This window comes from Eumetopias jubatus, unplaced genomic scaffold, assembly GCF_037043125.1.
Source record: "Eumetopias jubatus isolate StellerSeaLion01/CBP00866 unplaced genomic scaffold, mEumJub1_p1.0 scaffold_14, whole genome shotgun sequence".
NCBI classification, from domain to species: Eukaryota; Metazoa; Chordata; class Mammalia; order Carnivora; family Otariidae; genus Eumetopias; species Eumetopias jubatus.
The window spans coordinates 103,672,899-103,700,162 of record NW_028274820.1 but is presented as its reverse complement, the minus strand read 5'-3'; the positions used below and the strand labels follow the sequence as shown (position 1 = coordinate 103,700,162).

Below are 27,264 nucleotides of genomic sequence, written 5' to 3'. Positions count from 1 at the left end.
GACTGAGCCACCCAGGCACCCCAAGGGCAAGCATTTTTAAAAACAGGAAGATTTTAGTTCCAGAAGGAACTACATTTGAAAAGAAATACCAACTGAATTTAAGAGTGATAAATTAAGAATGGTGCTGAAGTAGAAATAGTCTACAACCTCCAATTGCTCATAGGACACATTTTTAAGTGAATGATAAAAACGATTTGTTGTAGCAACAATTCACTGTGTATTTTCAATGTGTAATAGATTATCAATATAGAAGTCATACATACGTACACATATGTTCATGTTCTCTTGTATATACACATATAAGTACATATATATGAGTATGTGTGTAGTGATACTAGAGTATGGATGGGTATATAAATCACTATTCTGAGTTGGAGATATCAGGACACAGACCATGGAATCTGTACAGGATTATTTTCCCTTTAGAAGTGATTAATCATTCAAGTTTAGTGTTTTATATTACACTTTTTATATGGAAGAGTTTAGGTGTTATTTATACTATATTCTTCATGAGATGTTTCAAATATATCTCAGATGTATGCTTCAAAACTTTACTGTGGGAACAGTAAGGTAAGTTTTTCTGATGGTTGTGGATAGAAAAAGTTTCTTTTTCTTGTTTTCTTCCTCATTTCAGACACAGGATTTCACAAAGATAAAGAGGAAGAATATAGACATGATAGGTATAGTAGGAGAAGGAAATTGGTGGAGCAATGACAGGGAGCCAGCCAGTTGGACATGGTTTCATATAAATTGTCCCAGTGAACAGTTGGGATTTCTTTCTTTCATCCTTTATTGAAGTTATTCATTTGTATATATTTTAGTGTTTCTTTTTTTTAGTATTTTTATGGGTATATCCACTTTGGACCTTAGGTATAGAAAAGTCATTATTGGCCAACTGCATGTTATAATTGCCTGGAGAGCCTTAAAACATATCAGTGCAATGACCCCATCCTACAATTAAAACAGCCCTACAGTCTTCTTTCATTTTAGCCCTGGAAGTAGAGTCCTGAATTAGGGAAATGTGCTACTCATTGTTACTTGTATGCATACGACTTACTACAAGAAATGATTCTTAAAAAGCAGTGGAAAATAGCATGGAAACATTTTTTATTTCAGCATATCAAATAACAGTGTTTTTCATTTTCTACTTATTTCTCTCATTCCACAGTTGTATTTATCCATTTTAATTTGGAAATTCTGAGATAATAGTAATTTCAGCCCATCTTCTGTTATTTATCCTATTTGTATCAGTTTATTTTATGGAAAAATATTTCATATAATCACATGACTGTGCTCTGCTTTAGACACTTATGTACTAAGTGCTTTCATGATAGTATTGAAAGAGGTTTATTAAACCTATGAAATATGTTTTATTGAAATATTAAATATTTCAATGAAATTTCATAAAAATAAACTTAAGTACTCAACTGTATTTTGAAAACTTTCAATTCTAGGAAGTTTTTCATTTTTGATTTTACCTTTCCATCATTTTTTGTTGCTAAAATCATGTATATGGAAACCGTAGAAATTTCCATTAAGTTCTAAGACTGAAATTTATTGAGGGGTTCTCAAAGTGAAATTTCTTCAGTATAGTAGGTTTCCAAGGATAGTACTTCATTAGATCATAACCACTTTTCCATTACATTGTCAAGTGGATATTTATTAATTTAACTAATTTTATTATGAACCATAGAATTTTATGACATACTTGCTTACTGCAATAGCATTTTGAATGAAGTGTTTTGAGTTAACAGATCAGTTTCATAATCTATTCTTGTGAGAGAAGAACCTCCAAGGTGGCGAGCTGTAGAGGATTGTAGTTTTATTAACAATTAATTACAAGTAAGCACTTTCTTTCTTTTTTAAAATAGTAGACACCATTTCTAGTTTGTAAACAAAAATCCTTAAGAAGCACTGTTGATTTTTTAAATTTTTGTTTTGTTTTTAAGGTTAAAAAAAGGCATATCTATAAATCGTACTGTCCAAATAAGGAGAGGTTTAGTTCTTGTTAAATTATTTCATATCCAGTTTTTAATTAAAATGTTTGAATTTTGAAGCATTGCTTGATATAACTTATACACGGTGGTATTCACTAAAAGGAAAGAAATTACCCTGTGTAGTTTTAATTGTCCCTTCTTGGATACCTATTAGGTAAGGTAAAACCTACATTTCTTATACTTTGTCTTAGAGCCTATTAAAGGTTTCATTAGTAAACAGATAACACATTCTGTATTCTTTACGGAGAATAAAAGATGCACTGTAGTTGCCCAGAGTGATTTTCCACTTATAGTCTAGTCTAAATACCATGCTGCGTTTTTAAAAAGTGACTTTTAAGAAGTATTTTGTATTGTTTACATCAGTTCTTCCTGTAACTGATACCAGGAAAGATTGGTTACTATAAATTCAGCGTGCGCATTTCCATAGTGCAATTACTTGGATTCAGATCCTTATTTTCAGTTATTGTCTGGGTGACACTAAGCACGTTACCTTGCCAACTGTCTTGTTTCTTTATCTGTAAAACTACCTCTTAGGGTTGATGTTGGAATTTAACAATAACACATATATAGCACCTGACACCTAGCAAGTGGTAGTGCTGCCCTGCTTGCCTTTTTGAATTGCAGAGTAATGCATATATTCTGTGACAATGACAACTTGAGGAGATAATCGTCCTGTATTAAACGTAGCTCGGGAGAACCAATCAGATCGACTGATAATTACTTGTACTGAAATGTGCCAATGAAAATAGCTGTAGGCCTTGAGTGAGTCAAATACTGGACACAGTAAATACAGTATGTAGTAGGTTTCTTGAGTTCAAAGCCAAGTAATGGCTGCACAGATTTTGGAACTGAACAGCCTATTAATTATACTGTGTGTGATATGTCCTGCAGGAGAGGAAACCCAGGGTACTATGGAAAAGTAGAGGGTGAGAGGAAGCTCAACTCAGACTTGCATGCTGTGCAGCTAAAGTCCAAGAAACACTGCTCTAAATTGCTGAAAACCTGTAGTTTTAAACCTAAAAAGTTTGTAGCCCTCTGGGGTGGCAAGCTGCGTACACATAGAGATCAGAAGCATCCCTTTTCTCTTGGTTTCCTTGTGCCTATTGTGATATTTCCGAAGTTGTTCTAAAACCATTGCCAGCACCAGCCAAATTCACATTCCTAAATTATTGAAGGCTAAAGCTGGTAACAGCTGTTTTTGTCTTTTTATAGCATCTTATCAAAGCACTATCAGGACTAAATTTCTTGTTCCATTTGATGTTGAACTCAGTTTTGTATGTGAGACTTATTTATGTGAAAAGAATTCTCTAAGTCATAAAAATGAGTTGTTTGCTGTTGTGGCTGTAATATACATGAGTGAATGTACATACCGAAAAGGAATTATAAATGCTTAGGTTTTCTGTTTCTCTTGCTGATTGTCCTTTCTGCTCTCCATCATTTTTGCTTTCTCTGAATCAGACTTACCCTTCAGTAGCAACCTTGGTTTCACAGAGCATGTTGGGAGGGGCTGGACCTGAGGGAGGATGACTTGCGGGTGCAAAGTCTGCCCAGGAGACACCAAACCTCTGGCTCCTCTGAAACTTTTTCGGTAGATTGGGATGCTGTTGGGCTCTAATTATGACATTGATCATATTTAACAGCCAGCAACCAACAGGATTAGGCTTCTAATAATAGAAAGTTGACCTTAATATCCTTTTCTCCACTTGCCATTATTGTTTCCATTTTCCTATCCCACAGCCCTTGTAACAGCTGTATAATTTACCAGGTTGATAAATTTACCTGAGAAGTTGGCCTCAGGTAGAAAGAAACGTAATACCAACTTTAAACAGGTTTTGGGTTCAGTAATTATTGTTAGAATCTAATTGAATCTCAACCTAGTAGTATTTTTTTTTTTTAAGTTTCTATAGGATTTGATAGTAAGTTGCTTCTCTTTAGCTCTCTTTACAACTTAGTTTCTTGATGGCTACATTTTGAACGCTTTTGTTTTTAATTCATTATAGTTTAAGAGTAGCAGTGCATTGGATGGGTGGGTAATTTTTTTTCAGGTGAGGAAATTCAGGAATGTAGGCTATATCTGTTGGGGGAATTAGTATGTTTCAAAGTACAATGCTTATTGATGCATTTATTCATCTGAAAAAACATGCCCAGTGGAAAAAAATAGGCATTCAATAAGCACTGAATAGAATGCTTAACGTAGCAGTGAACAAAAAGAATGGTCTTTTCTCATCAAGCTTCTAGTCCAATGGCAACAAATAAATGTAAATGTAGTAAGTATAAATTCAAGTGTAACAACAGTGTAAACCATGTTTCAGTAGACAGGGGAGCTGACCTCTGAATTGTCTATGTAAATTCTTTTTCATCAAAGCTGAGATCTGTAGGATAATTTATAACTAAAGTTGATAATTATAGCTGTATATTAGTTTTAAGGTCTAAAGAATATATTAGGTAATTTTTTCATTGTCAAAACATCTAAGTATAATCATAATTTTTCTCCAGTTCCTATAAAATTGCACACAATCTATCTTCCAATGTCTTACAATAATATAGTTTTTAAAATTCATAATGTAATTACCCAAGCTTTTATTATATAAGTTCTTCATAGTAGTTGAATGGTTTTCTAATTATTCCTGAAATGGCATCCATACATTCTTGATCTATGGAGCCCTTCATTTTGTTCATCCATGTTCTATGAAGTGTAAATGTTTTTAAAATTAGACACAATTTTGGCATCAAAGCTAACTTTTAAATTATGGTGAATAACATATTATCTGAGAGTATGACTTTTTATAATATGTTTTAAGAGCTTTCTCCTGACATAACATTAAATTATCCACCAAAAGGAATTTTATCAGAGAAAAACCAATGGAAACCTTGAGAGAACTAAATTTAGGTATCTCTTGCCCCCATTCTCTACCAGTAGATAATCAGAAACAGTAAAACATAAGACCCCAAATTTCAATCAGTGAGAAGATGCAAAACATGTTGTAAGGTAGAGGATAGTTCAGCTGGAGCGCTGAAGAAAGGCATCTTTGATGAGGAAATGTCTGAGCCCGTATGTGAAGAAGCCATCCTTTGGAGAGTTGCAGTTGTCCAGAGTCAGTTAGCCCCCCAGTGGTGAAGAGCTTGGCATGTTTGAAGGAAACCAGGGTAGCGGGGACATACCAGTCATGAGAGAGGGCCGCAGGATGCGGCTGGAAAGAGGCGGTGGGAAAGGTTTGAAGTAAACTAAATGCACCGAGGAGCTGTTGGAAGGGTTTGAAACAAGGTAGTGTCTTGCTTGATCAGATTTACATTTTTGCCAAGTCCTTCTGGCTGCTGTGTAGAGGAGGGCTTGAGGGGGTTGCGGGGTAGGGAGATTGAGTACTGATTTACTGATGGTTTGGATTGAAGGAGTGGCAGGGGAGAATGATGAGGGAAGAGGACAGATCAGATGACTCCCCATTTTCTGACTTGAGGTCTGGAATCTGTTTCTGAAGAGGGGGAAGATTGTGAGACGGAACTGGGTAAGGGAGAGATTTTAGGTGTGGTTAAGTTGTGAGGTTTGGTGTGACAGAATGGGCGTGCTAAGGAGGAAGTTGAAAACCATACTAACTTCTGCAAGAACATGTTGGAACTAGAAATGTGAATTTGGGAGACAACAACATTCAGGATGGTGTTTATAGCCTTTATGATAGATCATACCATTTAGGAAGAGACTACACAGAAAGGAACATTGTCCCGGCCTCAGCCCTGGGAAACACTGGAGCTTTGGAGGTCTGGTGGAGGAAGGGCATGCATGGGGGACAGAAAGGTCAGCAAGGAATGGCAGAGAAACATTCACAGGTGTGCTGCATTGAACCCAACAGAACTGTATGGTGACGTTGACAGTTGGAGTACAGTGAGAATAGAGAAATGACCACTGGCAGCAATACAGGTTACCCAGAGACCCTGGATGCAGCAGGAAAGACATAGGTATAGATGCAAGTTGATCTGACACTGGGAAAGCGAGGTAATTTACCTGTCAGTAAAATCAGGACAGCCATTCACTGAGCTTGAGGGTAGGTTAATTAAAAGTGAAACCAGGCTCTTCCTTGGGTGCTTTTTCTCAAAATACTGTTATTGCATTAATTATCTGCTCCCCAAAGGGTAGTCAAACTCTAATTCTGGTTGATTATTTAAATTCCTGGTGGTAGTTTTATGTGATTCATAGACTACTACTTGTTAGTTTGATAATATTCTAGAAACCTGGTAAGTACTGTGTTTCTTAAGTTTGGGTCATTTAAGTGGTAAAAGTTACAGCATATGGTATGGAATTGCCTAATTCAAAATAGGTTCTTTATTGTTTGACATTTGTTCTGTGTTTTTCTTTAAAATATTATCTTTGTGAAGTAGACTTTTTTATTTATGCTGCTTAGCGTCTTCATCAGATTAGTTCAGGTTAATGCTGAATGTGGTTATTAAGAAGTAAAATGTCTTACTTTCATTTTAACTATTTTAATAAGATACTGTTTCTTGTACAAATAACCAAGTATCTTAGGCATTTTAATTTGCAAATTTAGGACAATTTGCTTTAACCTTTTCCACTGTACAAATTAGTCCCTTGGATATAATCTAAGGATGATAGTTCCCTAAATAAAAATAAAAACCAAAACTACAACTAGTGGTTACTGGAAGGAAGAGTAGTTAAATGCTAGGATTATAACTGACATCTACATCTTAAGATTGCAGACTAACTTTCCACAATTTAAAGTGAACGTGTCTATCAATTACTCATGTTGCTGATTGCATTTGTTTGCCTACTGCTTTGGTTGTTTATAGCAGTAGGTGTACGTATGTAACGTTCTTTAAGGTTATTTCTCTTTTCCAGGAGAGTGATAGTTGTTAGAGGAAATAATCCCCAAATAGTTTCTTATATAAAGTATTAATTCTTAGAGTTTAATTGACTTTTATTTATGTTTTGGTTCTATAATTGAAGTTCATGAGTCAGTGTTGATGTCCTATAAACCCTAATTCCCAGTATGTTTCATTGTACTGATGTTTCCATCTGAATAAAATACTTAATGTAAATTGTAGCTGCAAACATTTAAGTATAAAATCATTGTAAGCCATAAGCTTCTTGTCCCTATCTTGAAGCAATTTGTCCTAAATTTCCATACGTCTGCATTTGTTTTTGCTGTTCTAAAATTCCTCAGTTGCTGGCTTTGACCTTTTACGTTGCTGAGTTTTATACATCTATTTTCTCACCTGCCATATCCTAGGGGGCTTGGAGTACCCATAATACAGTGAGCCCACCTTCCTGGTCCCCAGACATTTCAGAAGGTCGGGAAATTTTTAAACCCCGGCAGCTTCCTGGCAGTGCCATTTGGAGCATCAAAGTGGTAAATAAAATTGCATTTACATTCATATATCATTTCTTTCTAGTTGGTTTTGTCCAAGTAGAAGTTAAGAATTAAGCCTTTCTTTTCTAGATAAATAGTTCAGATTCCAGAGCCACTTTTTTAATCTAAAAATTTTAGTATGAAGAGTCAGCATGGAAAAAAAAATCTGGATTAGAAGGAAGTTATATTGCAATTTTACATGACTGATTTTAAGTGTGAATTTTTGATAACTTCTTTTTATGGTTGCTTTCTTTTATGCTGTAATTACCAGTGTTTCTGTGGGAGAAAATCCTTGTCACATAGGCTGTAAAGTAATTTAGGACTTGCTCATTCATGATAATCATAAAATTTTGTTGCTTAGAAAAGGACAAAAGAAAACTACACTAATCTATTATGTGCTAATGGAGAAGAAATACCAGAATCACAGCAGATTTCACTGTCTGTGTTAATAACCTAACAATTACAGGGCCTCTCTCTCATGTCATTGATGGAGGACTCTGCTAGTTCTTGAAGTAAGTTAGGTAGTCTGATGCATTTTAGAGGGTAAAAAATTAATTTGAAAAGTATTAATCGTCTGAGAAGTTAAAATATTTTACTACCTAGAGAAGATAATTTTCTTCATCTTCTGTATTTAATATTCTGGAATAAGGCTGTTTATTTTAGACTAATCAGGGATTTCACAGGAGTTCTCAATTCTACTTTCTTATTTTCTATCACTATTAGAACTTTTTCAGCTCACTCTGATATGCAAGGTGTTGAAAGTAGAGATAGTTGGTTTAAGAGTATAAAAGATGTTTTGACAATTTTGTAGCAAATACCACCAATTTTCACTTATTCTCATCTGTGTCTTTAGATGCTGGGGAAAACTAGATTATTATAGTCCTGATTTAATAATTGACTTAACTTTAAAAAAAATCTTTCCTACTTAATCAACAGGAAGACTATCCAGTTCAATCCTCCCTATCCTTTGTTCAAAAAAGCACAAGAGATCTAAAAAAGAGCAGTTTAAGAGAACAAGGAGATGCAATTTGTAATTATCAACACTGAAGGGAAAAAAAGATTACCCCCTTCCTTTTTGTTCATGTGTATTTGTTTTATGCTCACATTATAACCATAAATTATCAACTTGGAAACTGTTGTGCTAAATAGGTAACGAGTTCAGCATTTCAGACTACAATAAAAATGCTATCAGTTGAAAATGTGACATTATTATTTAACTTACTATGGGAAAAATATCAGGATTTTCCTGATTATTTTAATAATTTTAGATACACAGAATATTATAAATATGTGTTGATGTCAGGCTTTTTCAGAAAGTAATACATGAGTTGGAGTATAAACAACAAAACAACAATAACAACCCTAGTATTTATTTGTTAGAATATCAGAGAATTTAACCTGTTTTCCTGTAGAATATTTTTGTGTGTTGGGTAAAAATTCAGATCAGTTATTTGCATTTCAAGTAATTATTATCCAGTTAAAGCAAGCTTTTTGCCTTTTTATCAGCTTTCCTATAAACTTTAAATACATTATCCTCTAAATACTGTGGTAGAGTGAGGTACACCTGTTGAGTTCATACAGATAGCTGTTGAATAGTAGGGGAAGTGACAATTTAGTGACAGGAAAAATACTTTTGTACACTAGCAAAAATTAGCTTTCATGCAGTGTAGTAGCATTGCAGAATACTGGTTAAGAATGTGGACACAAGTCAGAGTTGCTAGCTCTAGACTTTGGACAAGTTACTTTTTTTTTTTTTTAAGATTTTATTTATTTGACAGAGACACAGCGAGAGGGGGAACACAGTGGGAGAGGGAGAAGCAGGCTTCCCGCGGAGCAGGGAGCCTGATGCAGGGCTTGATCACAGGACCCTGGGATCATGACCTAAACCGAAGGCAGACGCTTTACGACTGAGCTATCCAGGCGCCCCTGGACGAGTTACTTTTTTATCCCTCAGTGCTTTTATTTCTAAAATGGGGATAATAAAATAGTACTAACCTTATGAGATAGTTGTGAGTAAAAAGTGCTTAGACCAGTATACAATCAGTACTCAATATATGTCAGCTATTGCTATAATTACTGAGAGAACAGTTAGTGAGTCTTTCCTTATACTTGCTCTATATTGAATATAAATTGGATGGAGTTAGTGGCTGTTGAGCCACCTAGAATGTAGGATTAGGAAGTGGAAAAATTAAGGCCAAAGTTTGCTGGTATAGGGCATTCACAAAACAGACCTAACATTTGATTCTAAGATCATAGGCATTTTATGTTTATACTTTTTAAGTTGCATAATACGTGTTGAAAGATAAAAATAAGCCTGGTCTTTTAATATTTATCATCTAATAAGAATAAGAGAGAAGCAAGTATTTGTGTAAAATTTAATAAAATGTTTTATCTCACATTGGATTTAAACATTTTTTTGGACTTTTGCAGAATGCTGATTTTTCCTTATCTGTTACGTAGGGCCGTGGGTCGGGATTTCCCGGGAAGCGGAGACCCCGTGGTGCAGGATTGTCAGGACGAGGTGGCAGAGGCAGGTCAAAATTGAAAAGTGGAATTGGGGCAGTTGTGTTACCTGGGGTAAGGCTCATTTCTCATATCCTTTATCTTTGCTATAATCCTTAATTTGTTGACTGATGATGATAATCTCATTTGTAAAATTGTTAGATTGTAAGAGTCACATAAATAAGCCCAAATTTTTATTTTACTCTACTTCTGCCTTTTTTTTAAACTTTTAAACTTAATATTTTATGTTTCCCATCTTCTTTTCTTACCTTCCTCTTTGACTCTGATCTTTCTATAGCAACCATTCCCAAAAGTATATATGTAATATATTTGCTCCTTTATTTTTTATAAAAGCAAACTCCTGTTACATTATTGAGCTTATTTGAAAAACTTAAGTTGATGTTTTAAGTTTTTTATTATAATACGGCTTACAGAAGAAACTGGAAATATTGCAGATTACTACATACTCTAAAAATGTTGAAAATTTTATGCCTATCTTTGATATATTTTAATTCAAGATTGATAAATATTTGCTCATTGGCATGTATATGAAGCTTTAATTGTGTATTGAAAAAAGTGTGTATTTGGCAAACAGTGGCAGATATTTCGTGTGGTAACTTTATACTATTTTACCAAAATCCTGTTTTTCAAAGTCTAATCGTCATTTTAAGTTCAGGAGACTAGTGGATTGTTTCGTTTGTGCCATAGTTTGTATGTCTATTCACTTATTAAAGGATATTGTGGTTGCTTCCATTTTTTGGCTGTTAAAAACAAAACTGCAAAAAATAGCCTGCTATGAACTTTTATGTTTAAGTCTGTATGTGGACATATGCTTTGTTTTCCCATGAATAAATACCTAGGAGTGGAATGGCTGGAAACATGGTAGGTGTATGCTTAGCTTTTTAAGAAGAGTCTGCTTTCTAAGTTGGGTGTGACATTGTATGTTTGCAAGAGTGCATGAGATTCCTGTTTCCTCCATATACTCACCTGTGCTTGCTGTGGTTAGTCTTCATTTCAGCCACTGTAGCAGGTATGTTAATAATATCGCATTTGCATTTGTCTCAACAACTAATGATGTTGGCACATTTTTAGGTGCTTATTTGTATATTTCTTTGATAAAGTCACTCTTCAGATCTTTAGTATATTTTAAAAATTTGAATAGTTTTTTAACTTACTGAGTTTTGTATTTTCTTTATGTATTTTCTTTTATGTACTTTCTTTTGTATTATCTTTATTTGTATTCTGGACATGTTGTAAAGAACTTGTTTGGGACAGCAAATGTTTTAATTTTGATGAAGTCCCATTTATTAATTTTTTTCTTTTATGATTGTGCTTTTGATGTCAGAAATAATTGCATAACCCAAATTTACAAACATATTCTGTGATTTCTTCTAGAAGTTTTATGGTTTTAGGTGTTACTTTTAGCGTATGATCCAATTTGAGCTAATTTTTATGATACGAATATAGATCGAAGATCATATTTTGAATATCCAGTTGTTTGAACACCATTTCTCTGAATTGCCTTTGTATCATTCTTAAAAATTAGCTATCTATATATTTGTGAATCTAATTTTGGAATCTCTGTGCTATACTATTGATCCATTTCTCCATCTTTAGGCCCATACTATACTATATTGACTATTTTTACTTTATAACTACTATTGAAACCAGACAGTTAGTTTTCCTTTTTTTTTTTTTTTTTAACCTTTTCAAAGTTGTTTTGGCTATCCTAAATCTTTCATGTTTCTATATGAATTTTACCATTGGCTTGTCAAGTTGTGCAAATAAGCCTGCTAGGATCTTGATTGGGTTTGCCTTCAAACTATAGATCAATTTGGGGGAAGTTGATGTTTTGACTGTGAAGAGTCTTTCAACCCATAAACGTTGTGTATCTCTGATTCTTTGGGTCTTTTTAAATTGTCTCAGTGGTGTTCTTTAGTTTACAATATAAATGTCTTTTGCATTATTTCTCAGATTTATCTCTAAGTTTTCCACATTTTTTATGCTATTGTAAATGGCAGTGTTATCTCAGTTTCAAATTGTAGTTGTCTGTTGCTAGTATCTGGAAATAATCATTTTTTTGTATTTACTTTTGAATCCTACAGCCTTACTGAACTCCTATATTACTTCTGCTTGTTTATTTGTGGAACCCATTGAGTTTTCTACACTGTGACACTTACGATCATGTTGTTTGCAAATAAAGTTTTCTGTCTCTTTAATCTGGAGGGTTTTCATTTCTATTCCTTACTGCATTTGCTATAATCTTCATACAGTGTTGGATAGAGGTGATATGATAACCTTGTCTTCTTTTCGATCTTGAGGAGAGAAAACATTTAGTCTTTCGTCATTGAGTATGGTGTTAGCTCTAGTTTTGTTTTATTTTTTATTTTTTAAAGATTAATTTATTTTAGAGAGCGAGAGAGAGTGTCTTGCACGAGTGTGGGGCGGGGTGGCAGAGGAAGATGGAGAGAGAAAAATCTCAAGCAGACTCCCTGCTGAGCCCGGAGCCCAGCATGGGCGATCTTGTGACTATGAGATCATGACCTGAGCCAGAATCAAGAGTCAGTCAACCCACTAAGCCACCCAGGCGCCCCTTGTTTAATTTTTTTAATAGACATCCTAAATCAGTTTGAGGAAGCTCCTTTCTATTCATAAGTTGCTGAGATGTTTTTCTTTTAATCAGGTGTAGGTGTTGGATTTTGTCAAACGCTTTTTCTGCATTTATGGCTTGTTTATTGATATGGTGAAGTATATTGATTGGCTTTTTTTGTATGCTAATGTATCCCATGTTCTTGCAATAAACTGCACTTAGTCATGATGTTTTTTCTTTTTCATATATTGTTGGATTCAAATGGCTAAAAATTTTAGACTTAGGTCTATTCATGAGGGTATTGATTCATCTATAGTCTTATTTTCTTTTAATTTCTTTGTTTTTGGTATTGGCATAATGCTGGCTTCTTGAGTGAATTGGGAAATAGAATCTTCTCTTCAATTTTCTGGAAGAGTTGTGTGGTATTGGAAACATTCTTCCTTATAGTATTTATAGAATCATTAGTGAAGCCATTTTGGTCTAGAGTTTTCTTTGTGAAAAGGTTTTTTTTAAAGTTTTTATTTTAATCACCCAGTGCTTAACATGACAAGTGCATTCCTTAATCTCCATCACCCATTTCGCTCATTCTCCCACTCCCCTCCCATCTGGTAACCATCAGTTCGTTTTCTATAGTTAAGAGTCTGTTTCTTACTTTGTTTGTCTCTCCTTTTTTCCCCCTTTGCTCATTTGTTTTATTTCTTAAATTCCACATATGAGTGGAACCATATGGGATTTGTCTTTGTCTGACTTGTTTCACTTAGCATTATACTCTCTAGCTCCATCCATGTCTTTGCAAATGGCAGGACTTCATTCCTTTTTATGCCTGAATACTATTCCACTGTGTGTGTGTGTATCTTCTTTATCCATTCATCAGTCAGTGGACGCTTGGGCTGCTCCCATATCTTGACTATTGTAAATAATGCTGCAGTAAACATAGGGGTGCAACGTATCCCTTTTAATTAGTATTTTTGTATTGTTTGGGTAAATACCCAGTAGTGCGATTGCTGGATTGTAGGGTAGTTCTATTTTTAACTTGTTTGAGGCACCTCCATACTGTTTTTCACAGTGGCTACACCAGTTTGCATTCCTACCAACAGTTCAGGAGGGTTCCTTTTTCTATATTCTTCCCAACACCTGTTGGTTGTTGTGTTTTTGATGTTAACCATTCTGACAGATGTGAAGTGATCCCTCGTTGTAGTTTTGATTTGCATTTCCCTGATGATAAGTGATGATGAGCATCTTTTCATGTGTCTGTTGGCCATCTGGATGTCTTTGGAGAAATGTCTGTTCATGTCCTCTGCCCATTTTTTAATTTGATTATTTGTGTTTTTGGTGTTGAATTCTATCAGTTCTTTATTTATTTAGGATACTAATCCTTTATTGGGTATGTTATATGCAAATATCTGCTTCTATTCTGTAGGTTGCTTTTTAGTTTTGTTGATTGTTTCCTTTGCTGTGCAGAAGCTTTTTATTTTGATGTAGTCCCAGTAGTTTATTTTTGCTTTTGTTTCCTTTGTCTCAGGGGATCTATCTAGAAAAATGTTGCTACGGCCGGTGTCAGAGAAATTACTACCTATGCTCTTTTCTAGGATCTTTATGGTTTCAGGGGTCACGTTTAGACCCATTTTGAATTTATTTTTATATATGCATAAGAAAGTGGTCCAGTTTCATTCTTTTGCATGTTGCTGTCCAGTTTTCCCAAAAAGATACGTTGAAGAGGCTTTTTCCCTCTTCATGGGAGGATTTTTAACTATATATTCAGTTTCCTTGGTAGGTATAGGGCTATTTAGGTTATCTATTTATTCTTATATTAATTTGCCCTTCAAGGAGTTTATCCATTTCATGTAAGGTGACAAATCTGTTGGCCTGTTATCCTTTTAATATCTGTAGAATATGGAGTAATGTCACCTTCCTCATTCCCAGTGTTGGTGATTTGTGTCTTCTCTCTTTTTTCCTGATTGGTCTTGCTGCAGGTTTATCAATTTTATTATCTTGAGCCAGCCTTTGCTCTTACTAATTTTTCTCTTTTTTTTTTTTTTTCTGTTTTTCATTACATTGTTATCTACTCTGATCTTTACTGTTTTCTTCCTCTCACTTTGAGTTTAATTTGCTCTTCTTTTTTTGTTTACTTATTATGTCCCTGCTTAGAAATCCCCCACTTGTGAGGTTTAGGTTAGAGGTTTCTTTTCTCTTAGGCTTATCTCTGCAGTCCAGCCAAATAAGACTTCTGTCACCTTTAGGATAAATCAGAGTAATATGTATGTAGGCAATACTAGGACACTCTCTCAAAGATTGTCTTCTTTACCTTTGAGGTAGATTTTATATATCTCGTAGTTTAAAGGTCATGAAATGAAGTATAAAATGAAAACAGTGGGTCATTAAGCTACCTGATACTGTTTTCCTTCTTACATGTACAGTTGCTGTTCAAAAGCCTTGATTTTTTTAGCACTTAAAATTTAAATATGCTCTTTGAATCTGGGTGATATTGCAGCTTTCTGTACAGACTTTGTTTCTGGTTTGTACTGGGAATACTGTAGTCCATCTTGTTTTTTATTTCAAATAAAAGTGTTCTCTGATTTCTCTAAATTTGTCTTTGAAAAAAATAAAATTTTATCATTTTTTTGAGCCTATTCACTAGGTATCATCCAATTATAAAACCGGTTTTGTTTTCTGTGTTGCAGATGGGGATATAGAAATGGATACTTTTTATTTCAGCATACTTTTGTTAGCTGTATTTTAGCTATTGTCATAGTTTTCATATTTTAATAATGTTTTCAGTGCATCTTTAGTCCTTGGGGTGAATTACTGGTAACTTCACTTTTGGTAGACACTTAATTATTACTAATGGAATGATATTTTACTTTATTACTCATCTTGTTTGACTTGCTAAAATCTTAAAATGCTAATTTTGAGAGACACTTTTTTTTTTTTAATTTTATTTATTTTGTTAAGAGAGTGAGGGAGAGAGACATGGAAGGAGGGGCAAAGGGAGAGAGAGAATCTTAAGTGGGTTCCATGCCCGGTGCAGAGCCCATTGTGGGGCTTGATCTCACAACCCTGAGATCATGACCAAGCTGAAATCAAGAGTCAGACCCTTAACCTACTGAGCCACCTGTGCACCCCAAGATGAACATTTTTGAATATATTTCCTAAAAAAAAAAAATACAGTATACTGTTAGGTCACCAGTACCGCTGCTGCCTCTTGAGTCTTGATTTTCTTCCTTTTACCAGTTTGGTGTCTTTACATACTAGGCTGATCCATATGAACTTGCCAACCTTCAACCATTTTTGACCTGGAAAAACAGCAATTTCTTATGATTCAACTTGTTATATGTGCCAGTAGATTACGTATAATTGCTTTGCATGTTTTTGTACCGTAGTGTTCTACCTCACATATTCTGCAGCTTATTTTTGTACTCAGCTAAGTAGCTTGGTGATTTTATTTTTTTTGATGGAAATCAAAACACATTTCTACCACCGTTTTTTAAATGCTGCATAATTTTCCAGTTTGGATTTACCATGGTTTTAGTAATTCCTTAGTGATGACTATGTAGGTTGCTTAGAGTTTTCCCTTGTAGTCTTTAGACTTATATTATGACTGTAAATGGCTTTTATGGTTGATTCTATAATAGTAGTACTGGCCATTAAAACTGCTTTTAAACTTACTTGCAATGAAAAATATTATTCTTGTAATATATTCCTTCTTTTTAGTTATTCTTTCAGTCATTCCTCAGGAATAACAATACTATTCCTTTTTATTTTGAACTCAACCTATTATGTTTCATGTCTGTCCTTCCAGGCTAGATTGTAAGGGAAGAGGATCGTATTTTAAAATTTTGGCATTGGTCTCCCTGTTTTCTTTTTTAGCAACTAATTTAGAGTTTTTTTTGTGATAAGCATTCTGGAAATAATTATTAACAAGCCAGTAGGTACTTAGTTGATTTGGTGAAATTTAGCCATGTCCAGGAATGAATATTTGTGGTGGGTAATCTTTTGGCTAAGACTGAAATTTTGGTAAGTTATTCAAAATAATAATATTTTAAAGCAGTGCTGTCCAACAGAAATATATGTATCTCACATATGCAATTTAAAACTTTATAGTAGCTAAATTAAAAAAGAAAAGAGGAACAGGTGTAATTTAACTTTATACCTTTTGACCTGACATATCCAAAATATTACCATTTCGACATGTAATATGTAAAATATGTAAAATTGTTTATGAGCTATGTTTATGTTCTTTTTTGTTTGATACTTAAGTCTTTAAAACCTGGTAGGTATTTTATACTTACAGCACATCTCAGTTTTGACTAGCCAGATTGCAGGTTTTAGAGTCTCTAAAACAGTACATACATATGTAGGTATATGTATGTATAGATATATAGGCTCTACACATACACAAATATAATACAGTTTCTTTTGTTTGTTTCCTCATTAAGATTTCTGGCTAATTAAGTCTTACTAAAGATAGTTTATATTTTCTCACTGGTCCTGATCTATGGGACTTGTAGTTCTGAAGAGACCATTAGGTAACTAAAGTGTCAGGACTTACACCTTTATGGTATTATCTTGGTAATAATAATAATCTAATTTGGAATTGTTACTCTGGGCCTTGGCAAAAATTGTATTTTGAATATGAATCTTCTTGTGCTTTTCATTTAAGTGTGCTACCGGTTTAAAGTATGACTGTACCCTCTGTGTATTTTGCTTTTTATAGGTGTCTGCTGCAGATGTTTCATCGAATAAGGATGAAGAAGAAAACTCCATGCACAACACTGTGGTGCTGTTTTCTAGTAGTGACAAGTTCACCTTGCACCAGGTTGGAGCTCAGTTATGGCCTTCCACTCTCGAGTTCCTCCTTCCCCCTTCTGCTTTATCCCGTATGCACTGAAATCATTTACTGTTTAGCTTTAGAGCTATAACAGCTAAGAAGGTAATTTAAAAAATAAAACCAGTACATTCTTAGCTGAGTCTCCAACCCAAATTATTATGTTCATGTGTTTTTAATTTCAGGATATGTGTGTCGTTTGTGGCAGTTTTGGCCAAGGAGCAGAGGGAAGATTACTTGCCTGTTCTCAGTGTGGTCAGTGTTACCATCCATATTGTGTCAGTATTAAGGTAAATATACTTGAATTTAAATCAGTTAAAACTATATTGAAATTTGATATGAGTAGTATTATGCTGTTTCCATTTCTTACAATTAGTTACTGTTTGTTAGTATCATTAGACATACATGACCTTATTTAATATTTAAATATTGCCTTTCAAGGGTTACCTGAAAAAATTATTTCCTATAAATCTGTGGTCTTAAATTGTAGTGCTTATCCTGCTGTCTCAAAAAACTAAAAATAAAAATGCATGTCTTAAAAGATATTTTATACTTTTATTTGCTAAGGCATGAAGTTTAATTGATACATTCTGTCTACTGATAATAAAAAGTTGACACCAACCACGGAACTTAATAAAAATCCATTCATTCACCTGGTCTCTTCCCCATGTTATTCTTCTCAACCCTCACCTGTATATGAAGAACATTTTCTGTTAGGCTTCCTGGATTAGTGGGTTGGTATTTTTAAATCAGTTTTGGAGCAATTTTGGTCATTTCTTCGTATTTCTTTTTCTGTTCCCCACACCCTCCTTCTGAAATCTTAGTTGTATGTGTACAAAATTATATGATATTGTCCCCAGATCATTCTCACTTTGTTGATTTTTCTGCAGTTGCTTTTCTTCCTGCTACTTTAGTTTGTATAGTTTCTGTTACATTCCCCAGACTCACTTAAAAAAAAAAAAAAAGCTTTATTTATTTAAGAGAAAGAGAGTGAGCGTGCTCAAGCATGAACAGGAAGGGCAGATGGAGAGGGAGAAAGAATCTCAAGCTGACTGTGCCCTGAGTGTGGATCCTGATGCAGGGCTCAATATCAAGACTGTGAGATCATGACCTGAGCCAAAACCAAGAGCTGGATGCTCAACTGACTGAGCCATCCAGGTGCCCCTCCCCAAACTCACTTTTCTTTTATTTATTTATTTATTTTTATTCTTGTGTTATGTTAATCACCATACATTACATCATTAGTTTTTGATGTAGTGTCCCATGATTCATTGTTTGCGTTCCAAACTCACTTTTATTATGCAGTGTCTGATCTATTTTTAAACCCATCCAGTGGATTTTTCAGAGATGATTGTATTTTTTAATCACAGTTTTATAGTTTAAGTTATCTTGTAGTTTAAATCTTTTTATTCATTGAGGTTTTTTTTAAGTCCTTGTATTTGTTGTTAATTCTACCATGTCTGACATTTCTCATTATTAGCTTATTATTGCAGTATTAGCTTACTGTCCTCCTTACAAGGATGTATATATTTTTTTAATTTAGTAATCTTTGATTGTGGCAGCTGTACATTTTGGTATTGTTGGCAGTTTGGATTTTGTTCCTTTAAAAAGTATGGAGTTTTTTGGGGGCGCCCGAGTGGTTCAGTTGTTGTGTCTGCCTTCGGCTCAGGTCGTGATCCCAGGGTCCTGGGATCGAGCCCCGCATCGGGCTCCCTGCTTGGCGGGAAGTCTGCTTCTCCCTCTCCTACTCTCCCTGCTTGTGTTCCTGCTCTTGTTGTGTCTCTCTCTGTCAAATAAATAAATAAAATCTTTAAAAAAAAAAAGTATGGAGTTTTTGCAGGCAGTTATTGTAGACATTCGAACCATTTGAAGCTTCTCTAGGCTTTCTGGGGTAGGTCTAGAGAACCTTCACTTTGAGGTGGCTGTTCTCAGACTTTTTGGTCTTAGAACCATTAACAGTCTAAAATTATTAAGGACCCCATAGAGTTTGTGTTTATGAGAATAATAATTATTGAATATTTACCATTTTAGAAATTAACTGGGAATATTTTAAAACTGAAATAAACAAGCATGTTTGTTATGATGTCATGCAATGCTGTTTTTTATATATCATGTAGCCCCTGCAAAACATCACTGTGAGTGAATTAAAGTGAAAAAGGCAAATAACATCTTAACATCATTATGAAAATGGTTTTGACCTCACAGACCCACTGTGGTTTCCTAGACTGCACTGTAGTAACTGCTTTTCTAGCTTGAGTTTAATCTGAGACATGAGGCGTGGCTTTTATGACGTCTCTATTGAATTCTCCCCATATCCTCCCCCCACCAGCTCCCTGTGACCCCCCCCCCCCCGCTAGTATCTTTTTACTTTGACTGGTTGAGATTCAAATGTCTTCAGCATTGTGAGCTGTTACAGTTGTTCAGCTTAGAGATTCCCCGTAGCTGTTCTTTGTCCTGGTTGTGTCCTTGTTTGGCCTTCTGTATATGCAGTTTGGTGTTTAGCCAAACACTTGAGGGAAGTTCTGTGTAGGTTTCTAGAGCTCTTTCTCTTTATCGCTCCTTCCTTTCCAGGACTCTGTCCTGCCAGTTGCAACTGCCTCAGCCTTCCAGAACTCCATCATGTGTCCTAAACTCAGTGAGCCCATTGTACTCTGCTGGAGTTCTCCCTCCCTGGGCAGCATTCCAGAAACTGTCTACAGCAGGATATTGTAGGACTCACCTCACTTGTTCTCTCTTCTCAGAAACCACAGTCCTGTACTGCCTTTTGTTCAATATCTGAAACAAGTGTTTCATACATTTTGCCCGTTTGCTGGTATTTTGTGGTGGGAGAAAGGTCTCATCCCAGGTACTCCATTGTAGTTGAAGCAGATAATCTCACAGACTCTTAAGCACATCTATCAGAACTTTAGACCTGGTGCCGTGAATGAAACCCTGGATAATTCCTTTCTTGAAAGAGCTTTCAAAATAAAGACTAAACCAGTTCAGTAGGAGAAAAAAATAAGTTGATGTTAGAGCTCCACAAACTCTGCCAGGAGCTGGGAGGGCCTTTCCATGGTAGGGGGTGGGGGGGCGCTGTCCAGACGGGGCAGTGCTTCAGGGAGCTCAGAGAACGGGACACAAGCATGGCGGCAGCCCAGGGCTGGGAGGGAGGAGGTCTGGATTGACTGACTTGAGTGGTTTGAATGGTGGTGGGCATAGTAACCAGACTGAGGTGTGTTGAAGAGTGAATATCGCTGAGTAACTTGAGAATTTGGCTGTAAAGGGCCACAGGGTAGGTGTCTATGAAATAGGAAAACTTAGTAGGAATGAAGATACATGATAGCTTGGATCTGTCTCCCACTTTATCTTCATCTTACTGTTTCTCTGAGTCAGAGATTGGTCATTCGCATCACACAGGCCAAATCTGGCATACTACCTGTTTTTATAAATGAAATTTTATTGAAACATAGCCATGTTCTTGTGTTGACACAGTCTGTGTGGGCTTCACACTGTAGCGGCACAGTTGTGTAGTTCAGGGCCCATATGCCCTGCAAAGTTCAGAGTTATTTACTCTCTGGACCCTTTATAAAAATAAGTTTGCTGGTTACTGCTCGGAGCCACCCTGCTCCTTCTGTCCTAAGCTCTTTCCTCCATTTGGGTAAATAACTTGATAATCTGTGACTAATTTAAAAGAATCAGGAGGCTAATCAAAGTAATAAATGTACATAACTTACAAATCAAAGAGCTTTCAGAGCCTTATGATGAGTGGCCGCCTCTGCCCTCCTCTGCCTCCATGTCTCAGTCTTGTCCCAGGCAGCCGCTTCGGATCCTTGCAGGTCCTTCTTGGAGTTACCTGGATAGCTCTAAATATTACGCTGCTGCCTCTGCCGTATCTGTGTTCGATTTTGTTGGCTTTCTGCTATGAATAAATAAATGCCAATTTAGGTCTTAAAAATATACTCCCTCCATTCTCCAGCATCGTCCCAGTGTAGTTGTTTTACTACGTTTAGTTAATAAACAGTGTTGGTTATGACTCAGTACGTGTTCACTGGAGACCTAAATAGTTTACTATGGCTTTGTCTTGGAATTTTTAATAGCAAAAAGAAAAAAATCATTCATGATTCTTCATTAGTTTTTGTTGTTGTTTATTTTTTACCTGCTATAGAAGCATGATCTTTTCAAATTATTTTGGCAAGTAACTTTTTCTGGAAAAAGTCCTACCCCCTCCTGACACTCCCATTTTCTCTCTCCTCATCTGTGCTGGTAGCTTCTAGGTCTGTTCCTCAGCTCTCATTCTTCAGCTTCCCTGGGCTGCGGTCCTTTGTTGGGTTCATTGTTTCCTGCATCGCATGTCTTCCTTGTTCTTGATATCACCCTTGTTTTATTCCTCATGTCTCAGACTTCATTCGAAGAGTTATTTGGGAGCTGAAGTTTGGGTCCTAGTATCCCCAAAAGGTATTCTGCTTTCACACTTAATTTCCTTGTTTACTTGGTTAAGATTTGTGTCTTGAAAAGTATATTCCCGTAGAATTCGAAACTGTTATTCTATTTTAGTGTCCGGAGTTGGAAAGTTTGATGCCATTTTGATAGTTGTTCTTTAGTTAGCTCTTTTTTTTTTTTAGACTTTCTTATTCCTCATGATCTCAATTTTTATTCTGTTTTAATTGCTTGCTGTTTCATTATAACACAACTACTTTGTTGTCCTATCTTATAGATTCTAGTTTTTTGAGAGTTTTCATTTGGTTCCAAATTCATAATTGTACATGGTGTGGCTGCTTTGAGGAGTTTATCAGAAGTATAGAGATTTTCAAACTTTCCTGCTAACTTAGACCCTGTGGCAGAGGAGAATAAACAGAGGGGTGATGAACTTCAGAAGTCCCAGCTTCATGGCCTAAAATCCTCCAAGATCATGAAGTGTCCTTGGGATGTATTTTCTTGGGAATTCATATTTTACTCTAATTTTTTTAGATTTTTAAATATTGATTTTAATATACAGATCCTTTTGCAATGTACAGAAGTTTCAATAAATTCATGAAAACATCACAAATGGAAACTAGGCCAATATATTTGCAAAACTTTTATTAACAGGAAGGGGCAGTATACTTGATTTCTTCAAAATCTAGTCACCACATCTATAAGTGGACATAAAGTCCAGAGGATGAGGTAGTTAACGTGGTCTGACAAGTGGCATTAAAGTGTGTACTGCTTTTTGTTATTCTGTCCAGTCGGGGGACTTGTGAAAGTACACGTTCGCAAACCAGGGTTGGGCCACTGTTGGTCCTCGGTACGTTACTTGCTTGCCTCTCCTCTGCTTCTTGGTACGTACCGCATACTCGTTTATATGGCATATGTGATCGTGCAAAATGAGGAGTGGGTCAATGTGTAAATCACTTGGATCGGTGGTTTCTTTTACAGATCACTAAAGTTGTTCTCAGCAAAGGTTGGAGGTGCCTGGAGTGCACCGTGTGTGAGGCCTGTGGGAAGGCGAGTGACCCTGGAAGACTCCTGCTCTGTGACGACTGTGACATAAGCTACCACACCTACTGCCTCGCCCCGCCTCTGCAGACCGTGCCCAAGGGGGGCTGGAAGTGCAAATGGTACTCCAGGACTTCCTTTCCCTCCTTAGCCTCTCAGGCGCATAGTGTTCCCACAGTAGTTCTTAAAAATTAGCCGCACCCACTTCATTGCATAATAACTTGTTGAGTAGGATAGATACCATGCCGCTACTCAGAAAAATGTTCAGATATGCATCAAATAATTTCCCCCGTTCTGCTCTTCTGTAGTTTCCTGAATGCAGTAACTACATAAGTACATAAATAAAATGGAGTCTTGTTGGGGGGTGTTGGATTTCAGGTGCGTTTGGTGCAGACACTGTGGAGCGACATCTGCAGGTCTGCGATGCGAATGGCAGAACAATTACACACAGTGTGCTCCCTGTGCAAGCTTGTCTTCTTGCCCAGTCTGCTATCGGAATTATCGAGAAGAAGACCTTATTCTGCAGTGTAGACAGTGTGATAGGTATTGTGCTACTTTTCAAATTCTTTTATCTCTTGCAAACTTTTCTCTTTTAAATATAGCAAAAGGAAATTGGAAAATGACTTTCTTCCATCTTAAATTTAAGAAAAGACTTCTTGCTTTCCAGATTTTCTGTCAGCTAGAAGCTTACACAAGTTTCCTGTTTTATATCCACAATTCCAGACAAAGATTTTTTACTTGGGGCTTTTAAGGGTTTATGAATCCCTTGAAATTAGATGCAGAGTTATTGCCTGCATATATGCATTTTTCTATGGAGTGTTTTTGAATCTTTTATTAGATTCTAAAAATGATCTCACACATTTTATTTTCCTTAAACTATTTTTTCTTAAAGCTCTAGCTACTAAATGTCTAGATACTGTACACGAGCTCCCACCCTCTCTCAGTAGTATGTGAGCAGCTTCAAAATCAAGAGTGTTTTCTTTGGTATATTATTGTGCTCTGTTAATAGCACTGTGCGTGTAATGTTAGCAATAGTATTATTTCATCAGTAATACAGGATTCTCAGGACTCTGGCTGTCAATTCTTTGTTCAAAAGCAAGATAACTCCTTTTATTCCCAGTTAACATTCAGCCTCAAGTACATTAGCTCTATCAGTTCCACAGTAGATGCACGTCACATGGAGCACATACATGCTAAACCGCTCGCAGACTTCTGAATTCCTTTGTACTTGCCCTAACTAGCCTCCTTGCTGTCTCTGATAAATTCACTATATGATCTTAAAACAGTTATCCTATCCTCCATGTGCTTTTGCTTCCTTCCTAGTACTTGATCTCATTCCTTTTTCTTTCCTTATGCTCAGCTCTGATAGTTTTTGTGGGTCAGTAGGCGTGGTTAGGAGAAAGAGCAACACGGGCAACATAGGAGGAACATCCGAGCCTTAGGGGCTTTCAGTGTGGCAACTGTCAACTCCTGCTGCGGTTTTGTTTTAATGTACAAAATATGGTCTTTTTAGATGGATGCATGCAGTTTGTCAAAACTTAAATACTGAAGAGGAAGTGGAAAATGTAGCAGACATTGGTTTTGATTGTAGCATGTGCAGACCCTATATGCCTACATCAAATGGTAAGAAAATACTGTGAACAGTGTGTCTGTGCTCCTATAACTCACTTGTGCCGTGTTGTCCATACCCAGTGAGTGGGCTTGCCTCTCTTTTTCTTCTTGTGAAACAGTTATTTGGACAAGTATTTTGTGAAAAATAAGTTATTTTAGTTATAAATTAACTCTTTTTATCCCAACTTAATATGTTCAAACAGTTGGCTTACATAAAGAAAATAAATTACGCACGTATTATAGACACACAATGTAATTTTCCCGTCATGACACATCATCTTGTAGTTACTACAATGTGTAGAAATCCAGTGTGCTGGTTCTTATCTTGGCCATTTCTCCCTCCATGGTGTGTGTTTCTTCCACTACTTACCGGTGTTTTTAAAGACAGCCTTTAACTCCATTTAGTGTTTAAGTATTTACTTCCATAAAATGGGTACAGAAATAGAAATTTTAATTATATGTAAAACCTTAAATATTCCTTTTCTGAAAAAATTACACAATTTTTTTTCTTTTCCATTTCAGTGCCTTCCTCAGACTGCTGTGAATCTTCCCTTGTAGCGCAGATTGTCACAAAAGTGAAAGAGCTAGGTAAAACCTGAAGCACTTTACTTGACTGTCCTTTACAGAGAGCATGTAAATACGGAATTCTTTATACACCTGACCTGCCACATGTTCCACGAAACCCACCTTTGTCATATGAGTGTTCAACCTGAGTTCCCTAATGTGTTGTAAATCATTTCTGTGATTGACACGTGTAATGTTCGTCTTACCGTGTGACACTCTTCCTATCAATCTCAGCAAAATAGCAGTGAAGTAACCACTCAAAGTAATTGTTGACTCCATACTTGCTTTGGTTTCATTGATATATTACTGTGGTTAGTAATCACTTAGCAGAAAATAAGGCCGGGTTAGCAAACAGTGACTTTACTTTTTTTTTTTTTTTTTTTTTTAAGAGTTAATTCAGTTTCTTACTATTTTTTTCTGTAATGGATCAGCTAGAGTGGTGACTAATAGGATACTTTTATTAAATTATTCTTTTGTCTAACTCTATTTGATATCATTGGATAAAAAAACATTTGGATAGTACAGAAATTGTCCTAGTGGATAGCAATTTTGTACATTTAAAAATTTGCAGGATTTCTACTTATTTATCACCTCTCCCTGTCACTGATTATATTGATACTTGGCTCTCCAAATGGGCTTCAGTAGTAGTCTTTTTTTTTTTTTTTTATAGATTTTATTTATTTATTTGAGAGAGAGAGAGAGAAACAGCATGAGAGGGGAGAAGGTCAGAGGGAGAAGCAGGCTCCCCGCTGAGCCGGGAGCCCGATGTGGGACTCGATCCCAGGACTCCGGGATCATGACCTGAGCCGAAGGCAGTCGTTTAACCAACTGAGCCACCCAGGCGCCCGGCTTCAGTAGTATTTTAAAGAATACTACTACTAAAAGACTCACCTTTTAGTCTGAGAAGATGCTTCTGGGAAGAGGCTCATAGTCGAGTAGCTGAAGCATTGCTTTTAGCTTCAGTGCTCTCTTTCTAAATCCTTAATTTGATAGATGAGGAAAAAATGCCAGGTAGACCTTTGTAACCTTTCTGCTTATAATCCAAGGAAGTTCAACCAGTTTTCTTAGTTTCAGTTGAGTACTGTTAATTATTTGTGCATTTCACAAGTAATTGCTTTATAGTCACATTCCCTTCACATGGTATTTTGGAACACCGATCATCTTATCAGTTCAAATTAAGGTGAGAGTTTTAATGTGTATCCTTGGGATATTGTAATTTTAGATCCGCCCAAGACGTACACCCAGGATGGTGTGTGTTTGACTGAATCAGGGATGACTCAGTTACAGAGCCTCACAGTTACAGTTCCACGAAGAAAACGGTCAAAACCAAAGTTGAAGTTGAAGATTATAAATCAGAATAGCGTGGCTGTCCTTCAGACCCCTCCAGACATCCAATCAGAGCATTCAAGGGATGGAGAAATGGATGATAGTCGAGGTAATACTGATTTATTTTCCATTCAATATGTTCACAAGAATTAAATCATATCAAATAGCTTTTAGAATACATATGTTTTATCTCAGAGTAAATTCTACTGACTTAGGTAACCCTTGATGTGAGCCTTGGCCTTTCTAAGTGAGTTGTCTTCTTGGACTTTTTAGATTCTCTTCCTTCACATATTCTCTAGAACAGACTTATTTACATTATAGAAATCTCCAGGAACACCGTATCTTTGAGGATCATGGATAGGAAAGTTCAGAGGGCTGGACTCGAGTTTGCTAGGTGGCAGCATGAACCTCAGATGCTGTGAGCTCAGATGTCATGGCTCAGTTGAAGTAGAACTTGATCCATGCAATCCTGCATGGAAAAACCATTATTAATGTTCAAGTGCAAATTTATATTCATAGGTATTCATCATAAACTTAACTTTTTATAACTATTTTTTTGATCACAGTAGATATTAAGGATTTTCTAGCTGAATCCTTGAGATGACAAAATAATTTTAGTACTATTAAATTCAACGAGTTATAATTTTGCTTATCTCTGAAGAGGATTAGCACAGTGACTTGTGTTTCTTTTAGGTTGGTCTCTTTTCAGTTGACTCAGAAACAAAGTAATAAATACTTTTCTTCCATCACATTATTCAACAGTATCAAATCCTACTCTGTGCTGGATGTTGGAAGTAACGTCAGTGAACAAAGCAGATGAAATTCTCTGCTCATGGAACTTGTTTTTAATGTTAGAAAAGATTACTTAAAAAAACATGTAATAAATGAGTTGATTATAATGTGTTTGGCAAGTGCTGTAGAAAAACTAGCATTGGAGTGAGAGGAATTGGCAGTGCTTATGGTGGTGTGAGGCATCAAGTGAACTGGAAGCAGTATGTGAGCACAGACGTGAAATAGGTGAGTGAGTGAGCCATTGGA

At 35.9% G+C, this 27,264-nt stretch overlaps 1 protein-coding gene across 12 annotated transcripts in view; it reads left to right on the top strand.

The window, feature by feature from the left end:
• Positions 1–27,264, top strand: part of KMT2C (lysine methyltransferase 2C) — a 271,413-nt gene that overhangs the window by 173,080 nt on the left and 71,069 nt on the right. For 11 of the 12 annotated variants that reach the window (XM_088018229.1, XM_088018219.1, XM_088018221.1 and 8 more), the window contains exons 15-23: positions 7,235–7,354; positions 9,815–9,931; positions 17,161–17,262; positions 17,457–17,561; positions 22,666–22,847; positions 23,104–23,268; positions 24,239–24,348; positions 24,859–24,924; positions 26,123–26,335. In XM_088018229.1, the coding sequence (XP_087874355.1) occupies positions 7,235–7,354; positions 9,815–9,931; positions 17,161–17,262; positions 17,457–17,561; positions 22,666–22,847; positions 23,104–23,268; positions 24,239–24,348; positions 24,859–24,924; positions 26,123–26,335 (1,180 nt within the window). The remainder of the gene's footprint in view (positions 1–7,234; positions 7,355–9,814; positions 9,932–17,160; positions 17,263–17,456; positions 17,562–22,665; positions 22,848–23,103; positions 23,269–24,238; positions 24,349–24,858; positions 24,925–26,122; positions 26,336–27,264) is intronic. The other variant, XM_088018228.1, reaches the window with a different exon arrangement.